This window comes from Ascidiella aspersa, chromosome 9, assembly GCF_963924565.1.
Source record: "Ascidiella aspersa chromosome 9, kaAscAspe10.2, whole genome shotgun sequence".
In the NCBI taxonomy this organism is placed as follows: domain Eukaryota; kingdom Metazoa; phylum Chordata; class Ascidiacea; order Phlebobranchia; family Ascidiidae; genus Ascidiella; species Ascidiella aspersa.
The window spans coordinates 23,051,732-23,076,687 of record NC_139455.1 but is presented as its reverse complement, the minus strand read 5'-3'; the positions used below and the strand labels follow the sequence as shown (position 1 = coordinate 23,076,687).

Here is a 24,956-nt window from a genome sequence, read left to right as displayed (position 1 = left end):
CAGTGAAGTCTATTTGTGGCGTCTTGGTCTAGTGACGAGAGGCACGAGACCATGACCACCTCAATAAGTGTAGTTGGCTGATTTTTACCTCCTAAATCCAAACATTTAACATGCATAGGCCTACGTTGCACTATTTAATTATATGATTGCCCAATTCGAGTCAATCCTTTTTAAAGGCGCTATGTAGCATTTTCACTATTTCATTGAATGGCACTTCTGACAAACTGTGACAAACATCTATAGTTTATGCAGGTGTTTGCTGTTTGCGCAAGTTCGCAATATAGTCACGGTGCAGTAAATAGCACATCCAACCTTTTTTACTTACGCTCTCGCGCTTTATGTGAACGTGATTTCGGTCCAGCCATTTCAGCCGTTGGTCCTATTTTTTATGTGCCTGATGCATCAAGAGTCATAAGGTAGATTTTGCGAACTGAAAAGCAAATATAATTTACCTTCAGTGGACTAATTGGACACCCGTTTGTTCGAGAACAGTGCTCTTCTTAAGACTACTTGATTTCTTACGGTCGTAACAAGTAATATGTGAACAAAAATAGTTTGTCGTAAATGTAAAACTCGGTTTTCTCAATCTCACAAGCGCTAATTAACCATGTAGCCTAAATGTAGCCAGTCTATAGGACGCGCTTAACTGTCAGACGCTATTTGTATTTTGTGCTTGTTTTAACTATATAAATGCACAAATATTTCGCGCTTTGGGCGAATCAATAATATGCTTTCAATATTTCTTTTAGTAGGCCTATAGCTCATTTCGCTTAAATCAGTTTGGCCCGAAGGCGCCGTGTGTAACATCGCACGCTCCAAAATTTGAGTTTGTGCAACTCAAACTAATACACAAAGCTTTTTTTTAACGCTCCAGAGTTTTTAAGAGAGTATTTAAGTCACCTTTTTTATTATTATCACGGGCTGGATTAATGACGAATCGGGGCCGGATATAACATTATTTGTTGAATTTTAGTAACTTGGTTATAATTAAACGAAGAAAATATAAATGACATCTGCAACAAAACTGTAGTGATGCTGTACTATATTGCGGTAAATTCAAAATTTCCCCAAAATTTAGGTCGAAATTGCATTCCACAACATTTCAAATAGCCTATACTTTTTCTTAATTGATGAAATACGCCGCGGTCAGTTATTTGTTATACAAACAAAAGCAATTCGAAAATATACCCGAATCCGTAACTGACAGAGGAATATTTTATTAGAACATTATTTTGGCTTTTTTATTTCACGTTTTTTCCTCTTGGGGAAAATTTATTTCATTTCTGCTAGTTTTGCTAAAAACTGGAATTTGCCAACAGTGACAGCGTTCACAACAAATAAAGTTCCTGATTTAAATCTTTTTGGTTCACGACCCCTAAATATTCAAAAAAGGCCGCCTGGGAAATTCCCGATTTGAAAAAATGCTTTAAAAGCCACGCAGCTTTCGTTTAATTTTGAAAGGGTTTCGAAAGGTGTTGCAACATTTAGTTTCGCTTTTTCTGTATCTTTACACAAGTGCTTTAGCCCGGAACTTAGTTTTTCGGGAATGCGAGTATTTTGTTCAGTCGTTCAAGTCGCCCACCGTGCTTATTTTTGCCTTCCAGTATCGAGTAATTCTCTTTTTTCAACTTGTAAAATTTTGAGTTCTTCTATCAGCATGGCCCCGCAAAAGAAGCCGTTTTCGCGACTGCCAACCGACGTTGTGCCGGTGAACTATGATTTGTGGCTCAAACCATGCCTCAAAGAATTCGTGTTCGATGGAAAGCAATCCGTTGAAGTCAAGGTTGACTTGTTTTTATTTGTATTGTATGTTTATACAGCATCTTTGTTTCCTTAATTATGTTTAGGAGGAGGCTATTCACCCGGTATTTTGTTCCTCAGGCAAAAACAGTTTAAACTTATATATGATCACCAAATGATGAACTGGGCAAATAGCCCATCGGCACTTTTTTGGAATATTTAACCGTTAACAAACTAATATTTAACTGAAATAAAAAATTGATTCTAATCTAAACCCAAATCATTGTATAAAATCCATTTGGGAATACTGGAGCTATGTGGGCCAAAAGCGTCTTCTGTTTAAATAATTGTGCTTTATTTTGTTGTGCAGGTAAACAATGCAACTGAAAAGATTGTTCTCAATTGCGTTGACATCTCAATTTCAGCTGCAACTTTTGTCGGAGGAGATGGACAAGAAATGGCATCAAGTGATATTAATTTTGAAGTTGCTGATGAAAAAGTCGTTCTTTCCTTTCCAAATAAACTTCCATCTGGTGAGTTGTCTAGACCTTTTTGTCAAAAAATTAAATTGCAAAGCCCAAAAGTCGAGTAGATCTATAGCATCTTGATTTACATATTTTAATACAAGCTTGTATCATCTTCAGTTAATATGATGATGTCAATCTACTTCCCGTTTTGGCTTTGCAGTTCACTATCACGCTACATTACACATCCGAGCGTAGTGTACCTTAGTAATTTTCAATTCATAAATATGTGCAAACATACTTTCCCAGGACCTGGTACACTCAACATGACTTTCAAAGGAGAGTTGAATGACAAAATGAAAGGATTTTACAGAAGCAAGTTAGTAATAAAAGTTATGATATGTTTGTGGTCGTCAAGTTTTGAGTGGTTGACTTTTACCTTTGATATTTGATATTATTTATTCTTCAAAAATGTTCATATTTGTTTAGTGTTGCTTTACTCTCATGTGTTATATGGTAATTATGGATGTAAATTTTCTAAAGAACTCAACTTTGTAGTAAATGTAAAATACGAATACTGATAAGTTGGTAAGACAAGATAATATAATGAAGTGATAGGTGTGCTCAGGGTTTTTTTTAAGGTTTGGTTTGGGTGACCGCTAAGTATGTTTTAAGAGACCGCAAGTGTTTCATTTAAATACCAAAAACTTGCAAGTCCAAACTTTGGGAAACCGCTGGAGAAATTTGGGGGGCCGTTTCGGTCCCCCAAAACACCTTAAAAAAACACTGGGTGATCAATAATTTTAAATTATGAAGAATAATTCTACAATATACTTCATAATAGGGTTAGCCCCGCTTGCTGTGTAACATTCAAACTACCAAGAAATAATATAATCAAGTATTTTATGTCCTTTTAGTTGTTGATAAAATAAATACCCTTTCTGCAAAGTATTCCATTTATTCAATGTACTAGATGTTAAATCTTATGTACATTTTTCACTCAAAAATATCATTACCTTGTCAGTAAGATTTTCTTCTAATAGTGATGCCAAATGTCTGTATTTATATCCATTAGAACCGGGGAAAACAAGTACGCTGCTGTCACCCAGTTCGAGGCCACTGATGCTCGACGCTGCTTTCCCTGCTGGGACGAGCCAGCGATCAAAGCAACCTTCGATACAACCCTTGTCGTGCCTAAAGAGCTTGTGGCATTGTCCAACATGGTAAAATCCTGATTAGATATTCAAGTTATAACATCAGATCCTTGAGTTCGATTTTAAATCTTATTCAAATCCAATTCGGAGTGTATATCGGGTAATTAAAACTAAAATACTTTATTCCTTTTATTGCGATAGTTGCCTCCAAGTGCGTATTCGCGAGCGACACGTTTTGGATTAAACTTTGTGGCGGTGAGGAACAACTATTATGCTTGCTTCAAATGTTCTCATGTAGTGCAGCGAATTTTCGGCAACCAATTACTTTGCAATACCCTTTGCCTTATTATTAAGTGTCAATCAAATGTTAATTGGCGAGCAGCTAACATGTAAATGCCATGTTTTTTTCAAAGATCTTCAAATTTATTTTATGCCCAAGTTATGTGTTTCTGAAGTTCCATTATAAAGCTAATTAAAAACCGTTTTTCTATTTTGCGTTGATCCTGACATTTAAACTTTTCTGTTTTTTTTTTAATTATATAAAAAAACATTGAGCGGTACAATGTTAGTATTTAAAATCCTACAATTTTTTTGAATAATCTTTAAATGTTTTTGTTTACTAAAGTTGCATTACAAACCTGATTTTTCCATTAATGGGAACTGACTCATGCTAAACACTGTGTGTTGAGTCCACTTTGAACAGATCCTGGTGTAATAAGTGAACATGGGTCTCTATTTGCCATTCACAGAACGTAACTGATGAAAGCGAATGTGCTGACGACACTAGTCGCAAAGTGGTGAAATATGCGCGGACACCGATAATGTCAACATATTTGCTGGCATTTGTTGTTGGTAAGAGTTTGCTGAATAGTTGTTAAATTGATTATATCGATCTCACTAAATGCTTTATATTTGCATTCAGTTAAAAATATATATGTCAGGGGGAGGTGTGCTATTTGACAGTAAACAAACTCAGTACAAACAAGGAGCAAGAACAACCGCTAATTTAACAATTGTGAAAATTGTATTTATTTCAGTGAATGAGTCGTGTTTCAGACATCACCATTCAAGTTGAATTTAATCAATGGCATAGCTTCAGTCTAATAGTTTTGTTTCATATAAATAGGAACTGTTATATACGATTAAGTACTTGTTGTATGACACTTGAAAACTCCTGTTTTCTCACTCAACCAATTCAGGGAAAAGCGAGATAATACAAGTTTCTTCAAACTTACCATTCAAGTTGTCATTTTTCCATTATTACTTAACAAGTACAATATTAATTTTCTACTTAATTTAAACACATTCTGTCTAGAAATGTGAACATTCTGCCAGATGGTATAGTTTATGTGTGATACACAAAAAAGGGGGGGTCGCACAGGTTATCGAAAACTGAAAGGGGGTCGCGAAAACAAAAAGGTTGAGAACCACTGCCATACAGGGTTATGTACCAGATGTTTAAAAAGAGTATGGAGTTATTCCAAATGTTTATAGTGCTACACTGCTACTGTAGGAGCTTTGATATTCATTCTATGTCTAATTTTTTTTATTTAATTCCCTGTTAAGTCCAATCGGATGTTGAAATGTAGCAGGTCTTTTGTAGTTTTGTATAACATCACATTGTTAAGTTTGCAATAAAAAAATTTTCTTGAAGGTGAGTTTGACTTCATTGAAGATAGCACTCCGACTGGGGTTAAAGTAAGAGTGTACGCACCAACAGGAAAATCGTCACAGGTATGTTAGTTTTGTTCAATGCGTTTATTTATGAACTAAACTGATTCTTTCGAAAATATTAAAGTGGTAAATTCACCCATTTAACCTAGGCAACGCCCAAATAAATCTAGCTAAAAATTGGTAATTAAAATAGTAATAAATAGGTTACATATATCAGTCATACTAGTTAAGGGATCATATCACTAATTTGTAGCTGACGTGTTTTATTTAAAGTTCGACTTTGCTGACCGCAAGTTTTATGTTAAACCAGTCAGCCTTTAAAATAAAAGCAAATAACAATTTCAAAAGTTCCATAACTGGGAAATTTGTTTATTTTACAGTAAACACTAATATCCGTCATAATTTACTGATACCGATATATCGCTAGAAGTGCGATACCGGCCGTTACTATTATTAATCCGACATATCGGTCTATCTCTAATTGAAAAAAAATTACGAGACTATTTTGAAACCTAAAAATATCAAAAAAACACTGCTCAATAGTATCATAAAAGGCACAAATTTAATGGTTTAAATCGTCATCTGTGCCTAAAAACGCAAGACTTTCCATACAACCGTTAAATCCACCTTTTTGTGCAGGGCAAATTTGCATTGGAGGTTGCAACAAAGGCTCTGCCATTTTATGAAGATTACTTTGGCATCAAATACCCCCTCGCAAAGATGGACCTCATTGCTATTGCGGACTTCTGTGCTGGGGCCATGGAAAACTGGGGTTTGGTTACCTACAGGTGACTCAAAAATAATATGTTTTGTTAATTTTATGTAGCTGCAGGTGAACTGTTCGTTATTTATCTTCTTGTTTACTTTGGTTGTTTAAAATTACAAACTTTGCATGATGTTACAGAATGAAATTAGTTAATTACAATTAAAACTAGACGGGGGTGCGGTTGTTGTATATTTTGTCAGGGGATATATTTTCAGGGCTTAGTGTTTATTTTCAATTTTTACTTTATATTAATTTTTTTTTTTTTTAATTTTTTTTTTAATATTTTGTATTGTGTACTTTATATTATATATTTTGTTTTTCATTTTCCTTAACTTGTTTCTGCAAGCAAAAACAGATATGGGCCGAAAACTTCCCCACTTAAAATATGCCTTTGATGCGAAAGGGGTTCAAATATGGCGTAGAATTTGGGGAATGATCGAAACATATATTTGATAAATAGAATTTACTTAGATAATGCATATGGCCATTTTATTAAATTTTGACCAGCTTACGTGTTTGAAAATCAAATATTATCATTCTCTTAAAGACTAAAAATGGTTTAACGCCTATGGTTTGCTATACTTTTGCAAACTTTCACTAGGTAATTTTTTACCATAGCTTGGTCCGAGCAATCACTGTTAAAACAGGCTTTAAATCTGTCGTTTCAAACAATATGAAAAACACTATTACGTGCCTAATACGCAAACTATTAAATCGAAAGTTTTGCTAGATAAGTTTAGGCCTGATGTTGGTATGCTGGTTGGAGCAAGATGCACAACAGGTGCTAACAGAGAGGCGTAGACTGCCTTAAGATTTCGCATTTAAACTTGCGGCGGTAAATACACCCTATTGACACTTAATTATTAGGCGAAGCTTATCGCGAAGTAATTGGTCGCCCCAAAAAATGCTGACGCCGCATTTAAAGCAAGCATTATAAATGTGTCGCCGATATTCTGCCTCGAACATCCCTACTCGAAATGCTTCCCTCCGTTAATTGTACGGTGGGTGAAACTTTATTCACGGCCTTACCTCTTTGTGTATTACCGCGACAATACGATGAAATACGATTTGGAGAATATTGGAAACATCGTATTTGGAGAATATTTGCTATTTGCACCTGTTCTGTATGTTACTCCAATCCAACATATCTACACACAATTATAAGTTGTGTATAATAATATAATAACTTATGGCTTTGAAGCGAAGGGGGTTCAAATATGGCGTAGATTTTGGCAAATGATCGAAACATACATTTGATCAATAAAAATTTACGTAGATAATGCTTACGGCCATGTTATTACATTTTGGTCAGCTAGCATGTTTAAAAAGTCAATATTTTCATTCTCTCTAAATGATTTAACGTCTATGGTTTGCTATACTTTTTCCAACTTTTACTGTGTAAATTTTTACCATGCCTTGGTCTGAGCAATCACTGTTGAAACAGAGTTTAAATCTGTAGTTTTGAGCAATATGCAAACACGTTTATGTGCCTAATAAGCCACGTTTTATATTGAAAGTTTTGCCAATTTAAATCCAATAAACGCAAGATTTATTTATTTATTTATGACGCCATGTTATGACGTAGCTTTGTAACGTCGTCGTTAAGAATGCGTTAAACTTAAGCTTTTTGTTGTTGCGGCCCTTGTATAATTATATTTGCTTAGACCTGGTGTTGATATGTTTGAATGGTGCAACAATTACAACATGTGCTAACAGAGATGTGTACACTGCCTGTAGGATTCGCATTTAAATTTGCGGTGGTAAAATATTTTGTGTTGTAAGAGCAATAGGTTTTTTTACTTAGAGAGGCCTCTTTATGAAAGGCAAGTCGCATGTGCATAGTTTTACTAGGCAAGCCACTTCCAACACAAATGTTGCACGCGCGGGACAATAGGGCGCAGCAGGGATGCCAGCAGCCGCCTCGTCGCGACGCGAGCTGGACAAAGCAAGCGAATATGAACGAATTCTGTATGAAAGTTTTTCTGCTGCTAGATGGCTGTCGTTAGCTACAAAGTGCTAAAACGCAATATTTCAGGTTTTTACCCCCCAAGCAAAGGCCCCTGGGAGTGCAGCCTCATAAACTTTTACAAAGCACCTACATACCACTCTACGCCATGTCTGGAAATTTGAAGGTTCTACGATGTCTACTTTTTCTATAAAGCTTCGGACAAAACTCGGTCTGAAACATACCATAGGAAACCAAAAAAGAATAGCGGCAAAAACAAGATATGTCCCGAAAATAAATTTTCGGCCCATATAATTACTGCCAGTAATTACATTCTTCCTGAGAATGACTTATTAAAATTACAATTACTCTGTTCTTAGAACAACAAATTACAATTAGAATTATTTTTAGTATGTTTCTTAATACAACAAATTAGAATAACAAACAGAATTTTAAACGTGTTGAATAACTCTTTATTCATTTAAGAATCAAAATGAAAGCATATGTCCATATGATGTTTGTCACTCTTGCGCACGTTGGGTCAACCATTCATAAACACTGTTTTACACAACCACACTACACAATAAATCGATATTTTTAAAATGTATGCTGTAACTATGCTGATATTAATTGACAGAAACATAATTAAATTTTTACTATCAGAAAAATTATTAACTAATTCTCTTCAGCTGTAGACATATTTGCAAATGTTGACCTATTTTGGTACTTCCAAACAACAAAAAATGAGGTTAAACTGTATTTATAAAGCAGGTTACAATGTTAAAAAAATTATAGTGTAAAATCAGAAATTGTTGTGTTTCAAATAGACTGCAGTTTCTAAATAAGGCAAACACATGCTACTAATTCAAAGATTACCAATACTTTTGTAATGTTTTTCAACATTATTATGTAAATACAGCGATAAAAGTAGCTGGTACACAAAATTAAACGGTTGTATGTTTCACTTAACACTGGTGCCTTACTCTATTACAGTGAGACGGCTTTGTTAAAGCTTTGTTTGTTAGTCCAAAATAAAGTTAGCTTGTTATGGGTCTGTAGAGTAAGTTGGCATAATAGACAGTGCCATGTAGAAATTGCTTATGGTTCCATATTTTACTAAACACTGGTGCCTTACTGTATTATAATAGACAGTGGCATGTATAAATATCTTGGCGCAAGTTAGTCTTATTGTTGTTAAAAGGCATTACTGTAATACAGGGAGACGGCTTTGTTGATTGACGACACCAGTTCATCGGCCCATAGTCGTCAGTGGGTGGCGCTAGTGGTATCCCACGAATTGGCTCATCAGTGGTTCGGAAATCTTGTCACAATGGTACGTGTTTTCACCTAAAAAGTTTTTATTTTATAAAGGGCATTTTGTGCCTTACTATGTATAAGCATTATATATGTTCATTTTAAAAACATTTAGCTCTTTTTACTTTACTACTAGCAGTAAATTTTTAACTGACATGGTGTTACTTTGTGTACAACTGCTTGTAAATACTGACTTAGCAATTATGGGATTATTTTTGGAATCATTTTGATCTACACTTTAAAGCTGTTTCTTTTCGCCGTTTTTCAATAAAAAAAATTAAAATTTAATGATACAAGTTAAAAACACAAGGTAAATCAAAAGCAAAGTTTAAATGGCAATAATAAAAAATGTTAAATGACAAAAAATATGTTGAAAGGAAAATTTCTGACTGACAAATTTGAGTTTGTATTAAAAATGTGTAATTTTCAACCATAAACATATGCTTTATTGGAAACCTAAGATGAGCAAATTATACATATTAGGTAAGATATGCAAGTTCTGTATTACACAACATGTGAATAACATGAACCTCTACTTTCAGGAATGGTGGACTCACCTTTGGTTAAACGAGGGCTTTGCATCATTCATGGAATACCTTGCAACTGATCATTGCCACCCGAAGTTCGACATTTGGACTCAGTTCATTACCCACGACTTGGTCAGGTGGGTGGGCCATACATTGTTTGTCGATCAACATTTGTTACTTTAGTAATCATTTTTATTATAGTTCGGTTAATCAGAAATACAAATGATTTTCATGCAAAATACTTTTTTTAGTCTTCCGAAAATAAGTAAGTTTTTTATCCTTGTAAGAATTGCAGAATTGGACTTGACATTAAACATGTAGCCTATACAAGTAAATGGTATCAAAAGGAACTAGTTTTTAAAACCTTTCAAATAAATTTTGCCACAAAAGAACAGCGAATTATTTCCATTACAAGTATTTAAACACCCAATTGTGTTAAATAGATTCTATTTATGTGGCTCAATTATTTCGTACCAATGTTAACATTTTTTGTTTTATCAAACATAGATTTAGTTTAGCTGACATTAATAGTATGCCCAGCATTTGGAGAAAATTCCGCTTCGGACAAAAACAAGAAAGTATACTTGAAAGGCCATAGCAGTTGTACTCTTGTGAGCATGTAGATAGCTAGATGCATTTATTCAGAACATCAAACGCAAAATTAAACAATAATACAACACACTGCTACGAAAATAAGGGTTCTGAGTTCCCAGGGGGCACCGAAAGACCATAGGTATATCGAGTCAGCTGCCCCCTGGTGGTGGTTCTATTCGCATTAAAAATGTTAAAAGGAATGAATCGAATATAAACTACATACGAAGGATGGCAAGACTCAAATACATAATACCTTAGTTTACAGGATGTTTTTTTGTATTATAAATTTAAGCTTCCAGTAAAAAGTAAAATTTGGATAAAAATAGACAAGTTTAGGAATCTTACAAAATTATTTGCCACAAATCACACTCGATTTATTCAAGTGATTTAGTGGTTAATTGGGATAAATCCATGTTGTTTATGTGGTTAAGTTTTTTTCCCCATAAATGTTAACATTTATTTGTTTATCAAACATGGATTTAGTTTAGCTGACATCCATAGTAAGTCCAGCAATGGGAGAAAACATCTGTCTGCACACAAAAAAATATCCTTGAATAATGATAAAACTTGAACTCTCGTGATTAGAGCGATGGACTTGGACGCCCTTGACAACAGCCATCCAATTGAGATCCCAGTCGGACACCCAGATGAGGTGGATGAGATCTTTGACATCATCTCTTACAGCAAGGGAGCATCGGTGATCAGGATGCTGCATAACTGGATCGGAGATGAAGTAATTAAACGTATTTATTTAAATGAAATGGTTAGAAGCCTAAACATTGTACTATTAACCATTTTTTGCCAAAAAAACAACAAGTAAAAGCAGGATCAGAAAATGTCTGTCAGACGATCCTGGTTTTACTCTGGTTTTTAAACGTTAGTTTTATTGTTTATATATACATATACGCATCAGCGAAACAGTGAGCGACAAGCAGAAACCTGCTGCCAATGGTTTTGGATTCCATAAAGATAAACCCTTTTATAGTATTACGTTCAATTATGGCCAATAATGTTTAGAATTTTGTAATTGGTTATAAAAAATGTGATCCTAATGTTACTAAGGTAAAATGAAATGCAGCTTAATCAACCGGCCCATGAGCATGACACATGCCAGAAATAATGGCCTATCATTAAAAGTTAAAATGAAAATGAAAAAAAAGGATAAAAAAGTTTTGTTTAGTACCTTAGTATGGTTTAATCAATCCCTTTAATATACCTCAATAGTGTTTAGCATGCTTATTTTTTCTGTTTTTTAGAGCTTCCGCAAGGGCATGAACATTTACCTGACCAAGCACGCTTACAAGAACGCCTTCACCGAAGATCTCTGGGAATCTTTGGGCAACGCAAGTGGCAAGCCAGTCGAAAAGGTAGCAGTGTACATTTTTGTAAACTGAAACACTTCGCACTGGTGTTGGTAAATTGCAATGTTATTCGCAAAACCAGACTAAAATCCCTTAAAATCACTGGTTAAGTTAGACCGGAAAGCCATCGCAGACTAACCAAATCTGCCGATCAATGCAAGCAAGACATGCTAGAAAAACAACTAGCCTGTAGGTTCGAACTCACGACCTCTGGTCGGTACCGTCCCTTTCCAAAGGAGCTACACAGGCTCGGTGGGGAGCGATCGAGAAACATCCGTCAAAATGCTTGCTACATTCTGTTAGTACAAGCAACTTCATATATAAGCTATAAGCAACTTCATATTGAAGGGGATCTACAGTACCATATCATTCAATGAAAAATACACATATAAGTGCTCGACAATTGTGATCTAGCCCTTCTGAAGCTGCTTTTTGACCAACGATTACGTATCATTAGTACACCGAAAACCATCGCAGACTCACCTAATCTGTCGATCAATTATGCCAGTGGACAGGCTATAAAAGCAACTAACCCGCAGTGAGGTTCGAACTCACGACCTTCGGCCATACAAGGACCGCCGCTCTACCAACTGAGCAACACGGGCTCAGAGAGAAGCGAGTCGACAAACAACCATACGCCTTGCTACATTCTGTTAGTACAAGCAACTTCACATTGAAGGGAATATACAGTACCAAATCATTCAATGAAGTATTCACCCACATGTGTGTTTGACAACTGTGGTCTAGCCCTTCGCTTTTTGACCAACGATAACGGCTTGTAAAGTTAATTTATATTGCCAGGTGATGAGTACTTGGACCAAACAGATGGGTTACCCTGTGCTCGACGTGAAATGCAAGGAACGAACCGACAACAGCATCACCCTGCAAATATCACAAAGCAAGTTCAGAGCCAACAGCCTTAAAACCACCACAGGTAAATATTTGAGCTCTGTTCAAAAATTAAAAAAAGCATTGCCGTTTTAACTAGCCAAAAAAGTACACATGAATTGGAAAATTTTTCTTCCTGCAATATATATATATATTTATTATTATTATTGCCGGAAGAACAATTGATACAATGCCTGGCACTTAGGCAGCAACAGTATATTCAACAAACGATACAGATTCGAATTTATATAGTACACCGAAAGCCATTGCAGACTCTTCAACGAATCTGTCGATCAATGATGCAAGCAGGGCAGGCTAGAAAAACAACTAGCCTGCAGTGAGGTTCGAACTCACGACCTCCGGTCAAGCCGGGACCGTCGTTCTACCAACTGAGCTATGCAGGCTCAGAGAGGAGCGAGTCGAGAAACAACCATACCCCAATGCTTGCTCAATCTGTTAGTACAGGCAACTTCAATTAAAGGGTTTTCACAGTACCATATCATTATCCAGATTCGAGTTTACTAGAAATATGAAATATGTCTTCCTTGTCAACAAATTCAAGTCTTGCTTTTCGATTATTAAAACAATGTAATTTCGTGAATCTGTTTTTGTCGCATGTCAAGTGTAAGATTTAATCTTTGAAGAAATTCTATACATACGCATAAACCCAGTTACTTGACTAGTAGTTTTTTTTGTTTTTGAAGCTGAACAACAAAATAGAAATACGGACGAGAAAAAAAAAATAGCACCTATCAAGAAGCGATACTTGACTAGTTGAACAAAACGCAAAATTTACTTGCAGACGACAGCGCCCCCAAGTGGTGTATTCCCGTATCTTTTTCCACCTCGGCGGCACCACACGATGTCGCTAAAACCATTTTGCTGGAGGACGTTTCTACCGAGGTTACGATCGACAACGTGTCACGAGATAGGTGAGATCGGTAAAACTATTTCCCCTTGTTGAAATGGTATCGTTTTTTTTTGGTAACCATCAGATACTAGTTTTCGTTCATTTTTTATTAAAAAAACAAGTTTTTGTTTTCCAAACAGGGCCATAGCGACTCCTTATATGCTGCTTAAATGTGCAACTGTACTTTTGCTTTTTTAATCAATGTTGTGAAAATTAGGAAAAACTTAGAATTTTATTGTTTACACCGCGTGCCTATGCCTGAGTACCAGCCTTTTGACAATATCACATTTAATTTGTAAGAAACATTCTAGTTAGATGGTGTAAATTTTAAAGAAATAAAAAAGTCAACCCCATGTCTTCATTAGTGAACGTTCGACAAATGCAGAATGATGCGTTATTATTAGGTACAGAAAAAGTCGTTAAAGTCCTATTTTTTAATGATAAAGAAAGGTTTGAAACTGATAACAATGAAAGAACTGCGTTGTTATAAATAAGTCCTATGTTTCAAAATATAAAGTCATATTTTTCGATTTTTCGGCAGTAAAAAATAATCCCTAGCTATTATTATTGTTTACCACTTTTTTTAACCGAAATCGTTCTTATTCCAGCTGGGTGAAGGTGAACCCGGGTCTTCACGGCTTCTACAGAGTCCGCTACAGCCAGGAACTTCTCAGCACACTCATCGCTGCAGTTAAAGATCAATCGATGCCGGCTCGAGACCGACTCGGTCTACAGAGCGACCTATTTGCCTTGGTGAGTTGGTGTAGGTCAGTGGTCGGCAAACGTTTTTTGTCGCGGCCCAAAGTACTCTATTAAGAGCTATTGAAGGCCCACTACGTAAAACAGTGGCGGGTTGAGGATATTTGTTTTTGAGGTGAACCAGTACACGGCGCCTTGACGGCCAAATCACTGCCACACCATAGTGTAAAACATACTATAAATTATGAAACTCATAATATACGCGCGAAGCGCGAAACATTTTGCGTTCACATATTGTTGAGGTTGGCCAAAAATTTGGTATAAATATAGGTATATTTAGAACCACATTTAGCACGTGGGTCTGAACCACGCCGAGACAATATAAAAATTTTAAGCCAATGTATATTTGTAACTTCATTAAAACCTATTCTATAGTGTTTAGCGTCGCTTAACCCCCTTGACTTTTTATGTGTCAAAATGCTTTTAAAAGCAATGTTTTGTATTAGGTATTGAGTTTTCATGACCAGCTTCGAGCGATCCAATTTTAGGACTTTTAAAAGCTATTTTTCTAAAAAGTGTTATAATGTCTGCATTATTTTAGTAAAAGTGTGTGGAATCCTTGCTATAACGCAGGCAACATGTTATTATCAAGTCATTTACCTCAATCATGGTCGCCGCAAGGTCTTTTGTCTTTAAATGGATTTACGTATTAAAAGGTTGAATCCAAGTGTTTTGTATTTTTCTCGGAGTCATTGAATTAATCCAGCTAAAGCCGTAAGTTAAGTTATGTGTTTGAAAGTGCAATTAAAGCGAGAGATTTTTTCAAATATTTTCTATTGTGTTAACTAAGGTATTTACACTGATTTCTTTTAAAAGATATTCCAAAAAATCTAATTTTAGGCCTTTGAAACGCTATAAATTTTCTATGAAAAGTATTTTAATGTCTTTGAATGTTTTTCTAATGGCTTAAATAAATTACCCCCGAAGATTAAATGAATAACTTCAAAACAGTGATTTGAGATACATATATTATAGATATATTGATTGATATGCGGATTCCCAGATAGCAGCGAAATACCTTCAAAGGTCATTAAAGTCGGCTGCATCTGATATTCAACCTACGAATTTAATTTTTGATAGCGACCAAGATAGTTAAAAATTTCTATAAATCTCCTTCTACAAAAGCAACCTCAACTTGCAGCAACTTACCCCCGACTCTTTCATAAGGCCTCCCTCTTTTAGTCACAACTTTAGCAATTAACTGGATCCCCGTCTCTTATATAAAGGCTCCCTCAACTTACAATTAACCTAACTAACTCCTCTTATATAAAGGCAACCTCCGGAGTTGCGCCAACCACCGATTTCCTCCAAGCGCTGGCCGCTTACGAGAACGAGACCAACTACACCGTGTGGAATGACGTCAGCGCCAAGATAGGCAGCCTCAACACTCTGCTTTGGAACGACGAACAGGCTCACGCCAACTTTAAGGTCTTCACCAAGAGTCTCTTCAAGAGGATCGCCGACGATCTGGGTTGGGACGCAAAGGAGGGTGAAGGTGGGTGGGGTCGGGTTTGACTTTCGTGGGGTATTTGTAGCGAGTTTGGTTCTTTATATGGAATTTGTAGCTATTTTGTCCTTCATATGAAATTTTTAGCTATTTTGTCCTTCATACGGAATTCCTGGCCATTTTGTTCTTCATAGTAAATTTGCTTTGTATGTGTATTAACAGAATGTGTATTTAACAGAACTGAACTGATGATGCCATTTATAGGCGAAATGCATATTTGTATTAAAGTTTTAGACCTTGCTTACTGATTTTTGTTCGGAGCGGTGCGCTTCTCAAGCTTTTATCATAGTAAATTTGTAATATTTTGGCCTTCATATGGAATTTGTAGACTTGTCCTCGTTAAGCGTTTTAACCTCGCATATATCAGGGTTGCCACAACGTCTTTGGGTTGATTTAAGTATTCGAAACTCCTTTAAAAATTGTTTTTTGTTGTTGTTTTTTTAAGTCTTCGAATTAATTTTATTTCTAGCTTCTTTTCGTTGGGTATTCGTAGCCCTTTTTTTCTTTCGTAGGGAATTTGTAGTCATTTGTCCTCGTTAGAGTTTTAACCTCGCCATATGCCAGGATCTGCAGTCGCCACACAGTCTTTGAATTGATTTACGTATTGAAATGTCCTTGAACAAACCCTCTTTCTTTTTTTTTCTTCGAAATTAACTTTACTTCTAGCTAAGTTATGTGAATTTATTTTATTTTCCAGCTTAAGTTAAAACGTTTTTTTTTTCGAATGATCTTTGAATTTATTTTTATCTAGCTTAAGTTTGTGTTGGGGTTGTCGGGGGTTTGTGACCGTTTGTTTTCAACCTCGCTAATTTCAAATTTGCCACAAAATCTTTAAATTGATTAGCGTATTGAAATGTTCTTAAAAAATCTTCTGTTTTGTCTTTGAATTTATTTTATGTCTAGCTTAAGTTATGTGTTTCGAAAGTGCTTTGTCTTTTCGTTGGGTATTTGTCGCCATTTTTTTTCTTTCGTAGGGATTTTGTAGCCATTTGTTCTCGTTAAAAGTTTTACCTCCGCCATATATTGAGATTTTTGGCAAATTTGGCCTGATCCGAACTCGAGTTATTTTTTCGGGCCGAGTCGGACTCGGGATTTTTTTTACCCTACTTCGCAATCCTGGTTGGACTTCTATTATTATTTATTCTTCTATTCATCCTAGCATCCACAGGGTTGTTTTTCAAGTCTTCTTTGAATTTATTTTATGTCTAGCTTAGGTTTATGTGCAAGAGTATCGTTAAAAAAAACAAGTAAAAAAATAAAACAAGGTTAGAACCACAGTGTGTAAATACGAACCTCTGCTATACAATGAACCAGGCTGGTTATTTTGAACCGACTACGGAATCGTGGTTTAACTTTATTATTATTTATTCTCCTATTCATCCAGGCCACCTGGACAGCATGCTCCGGAGCTTGGTGATCGGGAAGATGGGAGGATGTGGATGCGAGAAGACTCTTCAGGAAGCAAATAAGAGACTCTGCTCCCACGTGAGTCAAAACCTCTTCCGCTTGTTCCGCGTTTCTCTGTAATTTTTCGGCAATTTCAGCTTTAAATGTTGTTTATGTTTTTGCTGATTCTTTTGATGAACATTACTTTTCTTGCAATTGCTCAACCTGCTACTGTTTGATTTACTTTTCTTCAAAACAAAAAACATTGTGCACATAAATATACGTTTTTTTTTTAATTAATGGCTAAGGAAACATCTAAAACAAATGACTAACGATACAAAGTCACTAATCCAGTACATCATACATCAGTGCATTTGTTTAAAAAGCGTTTTCGTAGTATGTTAAAAAAAAAAAGAAAAAAAGTTTTTTGTTAAATTTTAATTTTTCAGGCAAATTTTTTTCGTTTTTTCGATAAAAAAATCGCGTCGTTCAACCTCTTTCTTGTCGACTTTCTAGGCTGCCATTTTTTTAATGTACTTTCTATATTTTCCAGGCGGACAAGTCGTGCTGCTTGAACGCCGATCTCCGGGCGCCAGTGTACGGCACAGTTTTGTCGCACGGAGGAAAGCAGGACCTCGAAACCATGCTGAAGGTAAGCGCCCTTAAGTTTGTCGTGTTTTTTGCGAGTTAATTTAAAAAAGACGCTATTATTCCATGCCAGTTGCTGGTTGGGTCTCAAATCTCTCTGGTTGAGTCTCAAATCCAGGCTGAAATTCTTATGTTAATTTGCCATCGGATCAGCACCGATACCACCCTAGTATCGGACGAATACCGATGCTAACACTTGCAATCGGGTATCGGCTCCGATCCGATATTATCGGACATCCTTATTTATAATATACTATACGGCAGTGGTGACCCAATGTGTGGTCGCCTAAACCTATTCATCACTCATCAATTCCTGCAGTTTAGGTGATTTCTTTGCGACCGTGGTTCAAACGAGAGCAACGAGCATATACAAAATGTTAAAACAAATAAAACAGAATCTGGATTTGTATATAGTTTAAGGATGGTCAATTACTTGTGTTTTTTTTAGTTCAAGCATTGGTTATCTGAAATCAAACTGGGGTCGAATGTGAATGTTGATTTCAGTTTAATTAAATTGGGGTCGGGTAATAAAAATGTCGGAGACAACTGCCTTAAGGCAAACAAGCCAAAAAGAAGAACCGTTAAAAAATGTAACAACCCTTAAACAGCGTAGCACATGTTTGTTCTTTCTAGTTGCACGAGACGGCCGATATGCATGAGGAGAAGAACCGCATTGAACGAAGCTTGGGCTACGTCAAAGACCCTCAGCTGCTTGGCGAAGTGCTCGACTTCGCAATGTCGGTAAGTCCATCTTGCCTTAAATACCTTTGGCTTGGAGTCGAAATGTTTGGGCTTTTTGTCGATTTTTCTGTACATTTGAACCTGCTGGTCACTTTGGATCTTACAAAGTCTTTGAAACATCCTATGTTTTAAGTCTCCGAACTGTCTTTTATTTTATGTGCAGTTTAGAAGGTGCTATCGTTAAACGATTTTTTCAACTATTTGTGGTTGTGCTGACCATAGCATTTAAACTGTTTTTTTTTTTCAGAATTGTTATCAAAAAACGTTAAGCAATCCAATTTTAGGTCTTTGAAAAGCAGTGTTGTTCACTCCCTCGTTGCTAGTACAACCATCCGGAAGAACTTAAAAAAATAAATTACCAAGATTTTCTGCCGCAGTCTGCCAAATTAAACAGGATGGTTTTACCTGGAATTTTGTAAAAAATAGGAAAACTAAACCAAAAGAATAAACCTTAGCTTTGCCATAACAATCCCTTTGCTTTTCTTCATTATCATTGATTATTGCTGCTTCAGCTTGTTTGTATTAAATGAGTAATGCAGTTTACCAGCATTCACTATTTTTATGATTAAATTGATTAAAATACTTCTTCCCAGGACCGTGTCCGATCTAACGACCGCGTGTTTGTGATTGGATCTGCTGCGATGTGCAACAAGGTCGGTCGTGACCTTACCTGGGGATTCGTCAAGTCCAACTGGGACAAGCTGCACGAGATGTACAAGGGAATGTTCCTCATCTCGCGACTAGTCAAGGTTGGAGAGCGGTCGAGAAATTAGAATAATTTTTTTATGTGTTTTACAATTTTTTTTTTGTCTTAGCTATATCACAGTTTTGAAACAAGTTTTCGAATTTTTTTTTTCTGTAAATTTACTGTTTTTAATTGCCAAGCATAACGTTGCAAACTGTTTTTTGTTTAATTCCCGTTCTAAAACCAAGGAAGTTGTTCCAGACCAATAAAAAAATGATAATAAATATTTATTCCACGTTGGCAATAAAACAAGTTATTTTCTATTAAACAGTCGCAGTCTAAGTAATAAATCTCGACGATTTAAGCAAACATTTCAATGAAGACAGTTATTCGAGTGCCTTAACAATAGAATAAACCTAAAAAACCTCATAACATGGCCTAGGTATCCGTATCTCATTTATGTACCACCTAGATAATTTTAAATGAAATTTTATTTTCTCAGCAAACCACCGAGAACTTCGGATCGGAAGAGATGGCTGACGAAGTTGAGGTATGTGCTTAACGCGATATTCATTACTCATGCTCAGGGTTTTTTTTAAGGTTTAGTTTGCGTGACCGCTAAGCAGTTTTAAGAGACCGCAAGTGTTTCATTTAAATACCAAAAAGTTGCAAGTCCAAAATTTGGGAAACCGCTGGAGAAATTCGGGGAACCGTTTCGGTCCCCCAAAACACCTTAAAAAAAACACTGCTCATGTTTTTTTTTTGTGCTAAAGTGGTGACAAGAACCACTGCAGGATATGTATTTGTAAATTGAGCTATATGTAGCTAGGGATACTTGACATTATTCCGACGCCAATACCCGATATACTTGTCCAGTGTGGAAATCTTTAAATATCGCGATTCGATCCGATGCATTATGACGTAATATAAAAGCTCAAACAAGCAGAAATAAATAAACTAAAGCAAGAGATTTTTTTTCGAGTAATTAGGTCAAAATTTCCATTAGGTTTAACCTAGTAATAAATCGTAAGTGTGTAAAATGTCGCCAAGATGTTGTTTTCGTCGTCGCTAGAAAGCAACCGACCGATGTTGCCCTCATCTTTCAACAACAATGAACCACCGTCGGACTCCTCTGTCCGGGGGGGTTCTACCAACCCGGGGTTACCCCTCAACCTGTTAAGGATTTACGATCGCGGGCTGAATAAAAAAGAACTGTCTAAATTTTGTAACTTAATAATTGTTAATGAAGGAAATATCACCAAACGCGTTTTTGCTTAGGTTCAACCTAACCTACTATATTTAGTGATAAATTTTCCTTTCAAGGTTGAGTCGCAAATAAATGCCGAAAATCCTATATTTATTTGGTATCGAATCGGCACCGTTACCAGCCGAGTATCGGACTAGTTCAGTGGTTCCCAACCTTTTTTCTTTCGTGGCCCCATTTCGTTGCTGAAAAATTTTGTGGCCCAATAAATGTTTATGAAAATTGAAAACTATGAAATAGGTTTAGAACAAAAAACAGTAGAACATGTTTCAAAACAGATTATTTCTTTAACCGTTCATTAGTGAGGTACTAGCTGCTGAACAATAAATTTACATTTCTTTTAAATTCCTAGCCATTATTTCTGTAAAATTAAGTGTAGTGATACAAATAAAACTTAATTCCTCATTAAATCTAGCTTTATAAAATTGGTCTGTTGCCCACTTAAAATGTTCCCATGGCCCACTGGTTGAGAACCGCTGGACTAGACGGATATTACCACTTGACATCGGGTATCAGCTACTATCCGATATTATTAGACATTCTAGTAGGAAAGGATTGTGATTAACTGATTATTCGTAAAAATGTTTGATGATTTTCGAACTTTTTTTCCTGGGGAAGCAAAGTAAAGTTAGACCCAACTTTTTACCCGTTTCTTATTTATAAACAATAAAAAATAAAGGCAGAGCTGTCCCATTTTTGTAATTCAGGCTTACTGGGCCTATTATTTTGCTTTTTATTCAATAGTTAAATTTCTCTAGATAAAATATTTATAAACTTAACACTGACAACTCGCGGCAGGACTTTTTCAAAAAGAATCCGGCGGAGGCGGCAGAGCGCACGGTGCAACAGTCGATCGAACAGATTCGTCTCAAGAGCGATTGGTGGAAACGTGACGGCGCCAAGATCGCTGATTGGCTGAAACAGCAGACCGCTTAATCACGTGACAGGGATGGCTCCAGATTATTGTGTGCCAAAGGACTTTGTTTTTTGAGAGTTAAAGAAAAAGAAAAAAATACCTGTTGTATATGCCACTGCAAATATAACTTACTGTTTAATCTCGTTCATCATAATATTTAGAAAATTACTTCTGTTCAAATTATGTTTCGTCATCACATATTAACGGTGCGTTAATTTCTTGTGAAAAATATCGTTAATCTTTCATGATATATTCAGTGTGGACTTCTGCAGGTACATTCCCAGTCATATTCTACGGTACTGAAAAACGTGCCCAGTCGTTCACATTATCTCACTTGCTGACCAAATTCCTGCAAAGTTCAGAAATTTAATCCCAAAAGTTCTCCATGTTTTGATTTGTAGAGCGTTTCTATTGTGCGCCGCTTATAATACAAACCCTGGCATCGCATTTGTTTTTTTGAATTATATACAGTCGTCGTTTTGCTGATATACTTCGGTGGTTGTCTGACTGGCTTCTTATTCAATTCTATTGAAATAACGATTTTATTCTTCAAATGGAGATTGACGTGCATTTGCGAATGGAAAACTACGTATTCATTGAAGGCAGCGTTGTCTTAAAGTGGAGAAAAGTATGGCTTACATTTTACTTAATTAATAATCCACCAAATTAGTACAGTACAATGTTACTTTTCCAATATTATACTTTGCAGACGTTAAAATGTATTACCATAACATCTGTTTTCATGAAACTTTTTTGCACAAATATGCAAATAAAAATAAAGTCTTAAATTTATTTTAGCCACAGGTTTTTAAACTAGGGTACGTGGAATAGTTCTAGGGGTTTCATGAAGGCTTATTTGAAATTTAAATGGTTGAAATAAAAAATGAAACGAAATTAGTAAAATAAAAAAGTTCAATTGAAAAAGCTTTGGCGCCTTCTCTTTGAATGTAGTTATACTCAGTTTCAATTTCACACTTTTTTTGAACCGAAAACAGACGGTATCTGAAATTTACTTTCCATATGACGTCATCTCGAAAGGTTTCAATGCCGACTATAGTCCACGTGAATCGAAATATTTCCCTGATTTACGGCATGGTGACAATGCGTCGCGGGGATTACAATCATTTTGCGAAATTTTAACAACGACGGCATGTTTTGAGTAAATAAAAAGATTCGCGCGAAACTCAAATTGATGGTATTTTTTACAGGTTTTGGCAAACAAGATACAGTTACAGCAGCACAGAAACTACCTTAAAGTTCGTGCGAAGGACAAAAGAGCAAACTTTGCCTTTATCTTGTCTTTTTTCTAAAATGGCTAAAATAAAGTGTTTTGGAACATGTGGTTTGTGGTAATGTAAATTAATGTTCAATTGAAATTCATGTAGATGTCAGGAGAATCTAACATTAAACTTAAACATGTATCATGAGAATTTAAGAAAAAACAACTGACATAAGGCAAACAGATTTAAACAAATGTCTTTCATAATCTCTTTGCCAATTACATTTTTAACAATATACCATTAAAAGAATACTTAGGGTAATGAAAACCAAGTTAAGAAACACGAACTAATTTGTGTAAGTTCATTCGGCAACCTCCCCATCTTAATTGTTTAACAAAACCAGTCACCGACTGCAAAGGCAGGTTACCAGCAATTATAAAGCGCGACTAAAAAAACAGCGCTGATTGCAAACTGGAATGCGCAAGCAAAGTGTTAAAAACACGTGCTCGAGAGTTGCGTGGTCTTTTGGATGAAAGATTTGGAGGAAGCAACGTTGTACTTTTTGTTTGGAAGATCTCGTTTTTACGCTACTGGGGCGTACAACTATCACGAGGTGCCGTATACAACTAGTGGCTGTCACGCGCGTCAATCTCGACTGTGGAGTTCATATAGGCCTTAGTATTAACCTTTTTAATGCAGGGAAACCGCTTGGATCAAAGCCAAGGTTCGGGCAGGGAACCTTGCTTGATCTTGGCGGTGCAACGTAGTTCCGGTGCCATGTGAAAGTTAAGGTGCGTTGTAGCTGTCCCATAGAAGAGGCCGTGGCACCATATTCCATAAATAGGTTGCACATTAGCTTCGCATTTTAAATAGTGGGTTTAAAGCTGTCACTAAGCTTCGTAGGAATCGTTTTTATGTGGCAGTTACAACTAAGACTTTGCGTTTTAGATTTCGACGGTTGCGTTCACGGGCTTGTCTTGTGTCCGTGTAACGCAAGTCAATACAAACCGGTATTGGCACCAAACTTCGCGTAGGGCATAGGATCCCCCACCCCCTGGCTTTAGCTTCTAAAATGCAGTTTTAAAGTCCATTTGAATGTTTTTTGGGTAAACTGATAGGGCTGACGGAAGAACGGTGTCCTGTGTGGTATCTTTGTAGGGTTGCGTGCGAATACACCGTTCTTTAAACGCGTTGACTTACAAAAAATAACAAGGTTTAGTTCTCCCACCCTTTTTCTTTTCTATTGGAGCTGTGACTGGTCCCCGTAGGAACTGGTTTTCAAGATAGTTGACGGGTGTAGCCCGATATAATTACGAATAAGTATGCAGAGCAAGGCCTTGTCCGGCAATTTTATTCCCATATATTCCTTCCTTTCTTCCCCGTGACTTTAGGTAGCAATAAAAATGCCGGGCAAAGCAACCGCTTGGAAACCAGTTACAATCTGAACGGAATAAACTTTTTGAAAACTGTTAAAAGCGCTCATATATTGGTAAATCTAAAATTTTGCATCTAGAAATGTCCTAATAAACGAGATGCCTTTCTGTCAAAAGCTCTCGTCCAGTCATAGAAGCTCCTTTTGTTTTGTTCAGTGAAATCTTGCAGGCAGGGCTATACTTAAAAACAACTCCACAGTTGACGTTGGCGTTCGAAATTGCGAAATTTCAACTAAATAATTAAAAAAATGTTAATAAAGTTTGTTATGCCATTCGCAATTCAGAAAATTGCGTGACAGCCACGCCTTCTATTGTAGATGTTTTGCACTTTTGTCTTTCTCAAAGGAGAACATTCAGGCTTGGTTCGGGTGCTTTTTCACTTAAAAACTGCACTTTTATTTAATCCACTACTGCACAGCCCCGAACCATAAGAATCGGCATTCACGTGTGCTTTTTGTAATTGCATGTAATTTATAAGTTTCTATAAAAGCTAAAGTGGACTATAACCAAAATCGAACTCGCTCTAATAAACGGAAATAGCCTTTGGGCAGAAAATAAAACTTTCTAAAACAGCAGGTTTTATTTCTACCTAAAAGTTATTTTTGCAATAGAGCAAATCTAATAATAACCATGATGCGATGAGACGATGGAATACATCCCCGACGAAAGAACTGCGTGTTGTGTGACTTGTGTTTAGCATGTGCACTTAGTAAGTCTGCAACACAACAAATACACCAAAAATAACAACACTCTATAAATGAAAACACATTTGAGGCAGTGTGCACGGTTTTATATTTTGTTGCCGATTTGGGGGCGAGGACAGAATAAGGCAGAAACTGCAAGCTGGGGTTGGAAATGTGGTTTCTGTATGGCGTACTGCAATACCTTGATGCAACTTTTATCCCTTCATTACTAGCCCCTTTTTTTCAGGTTCTAACCTATTTTTTTTTTCAGGTTCTAACCAATATTATTTGCAGGTATTAAATCGCTAATCAACACTTAGCTGATAGGGTTAGGGTTGCTTCTCCCCAAGGGGTTAGGGATGTAGGGATAAGGCCAT

General features: G+C 36.2%; 1 protein-coding gene across 1 annotated transcript; it reads left to right on the top strand.

The window, feature by feature from the left end:
- The first annotated feature begins 1,631 nt into the window (after positions 1 to 1,631).
- Positions 1,632 to 21,750, top strand: LOC146133668 (puromycin-sensitive aminopeptidase-like). Its single transcript, XM_083397564.1, has 21 exons — positions 1,632 to 1,783; positions 2,111 to 2,273; positions 2,514 to 2,583; positions 3,280 to 3,427; positions 4,108 to 4,210; positions 5,013 to 5,092; positions 5,672 to 5,820; positions 8,962 to 9,076; positions 9,600 to 9,721; positions 10,764 to 10,911; positions 11,435 to 11,545; positions 12,341 to 12,473; positions 13,230 to 13,359; positions 13,946 to 14,090; positions 15,369 to 15,591; positions 16,988 to 17,088; positions 17,543 to 17,641; positions 18,271 to 18,378; positions 18,972 to 19,127; positions 19,566 to 19,613; positions 21,126 to 21,750. Exons 1-21 carry the CDS (start codon positions 1,658 to 1,660, stop codon positions 21,261 to 21,263), a joined length of 2,616 nt encoding a protein of 871 aa, XP_083253690.1. The 5' UTR covers positions 1,632 to 1,657; the 3' UTR covers positions 21,264 to 21,750.
- Positions 21,751 to 24,956: the final 3,206 nt, after the last annotated feature.

Bases quoted from the DNA above. Each gene is read 5' to 3' on its own strand.
- LOC146133668 (XM_083397564.1), top strand. From the start codon at position 1,658: ATGGCCCCGCAAAAGAAGCCGTTTTCGCGACTGCCAACCGACGTTGTG. The intron at 14,091-15,368 runs GTGAGTTGGTGT...TCTTATATAAAG, and splicing joins AGAGCGACCTATTTGCCTTG to GCAACCTCCGGAGTTGCGCC. The intron at 19,128-19,565 runs GTTGGAGAGCGG...TTATTTTCTCAG, and splicing joins TCATCTCGCGACTAGTCAAG to CAAACCACCGAGAACTTCGG.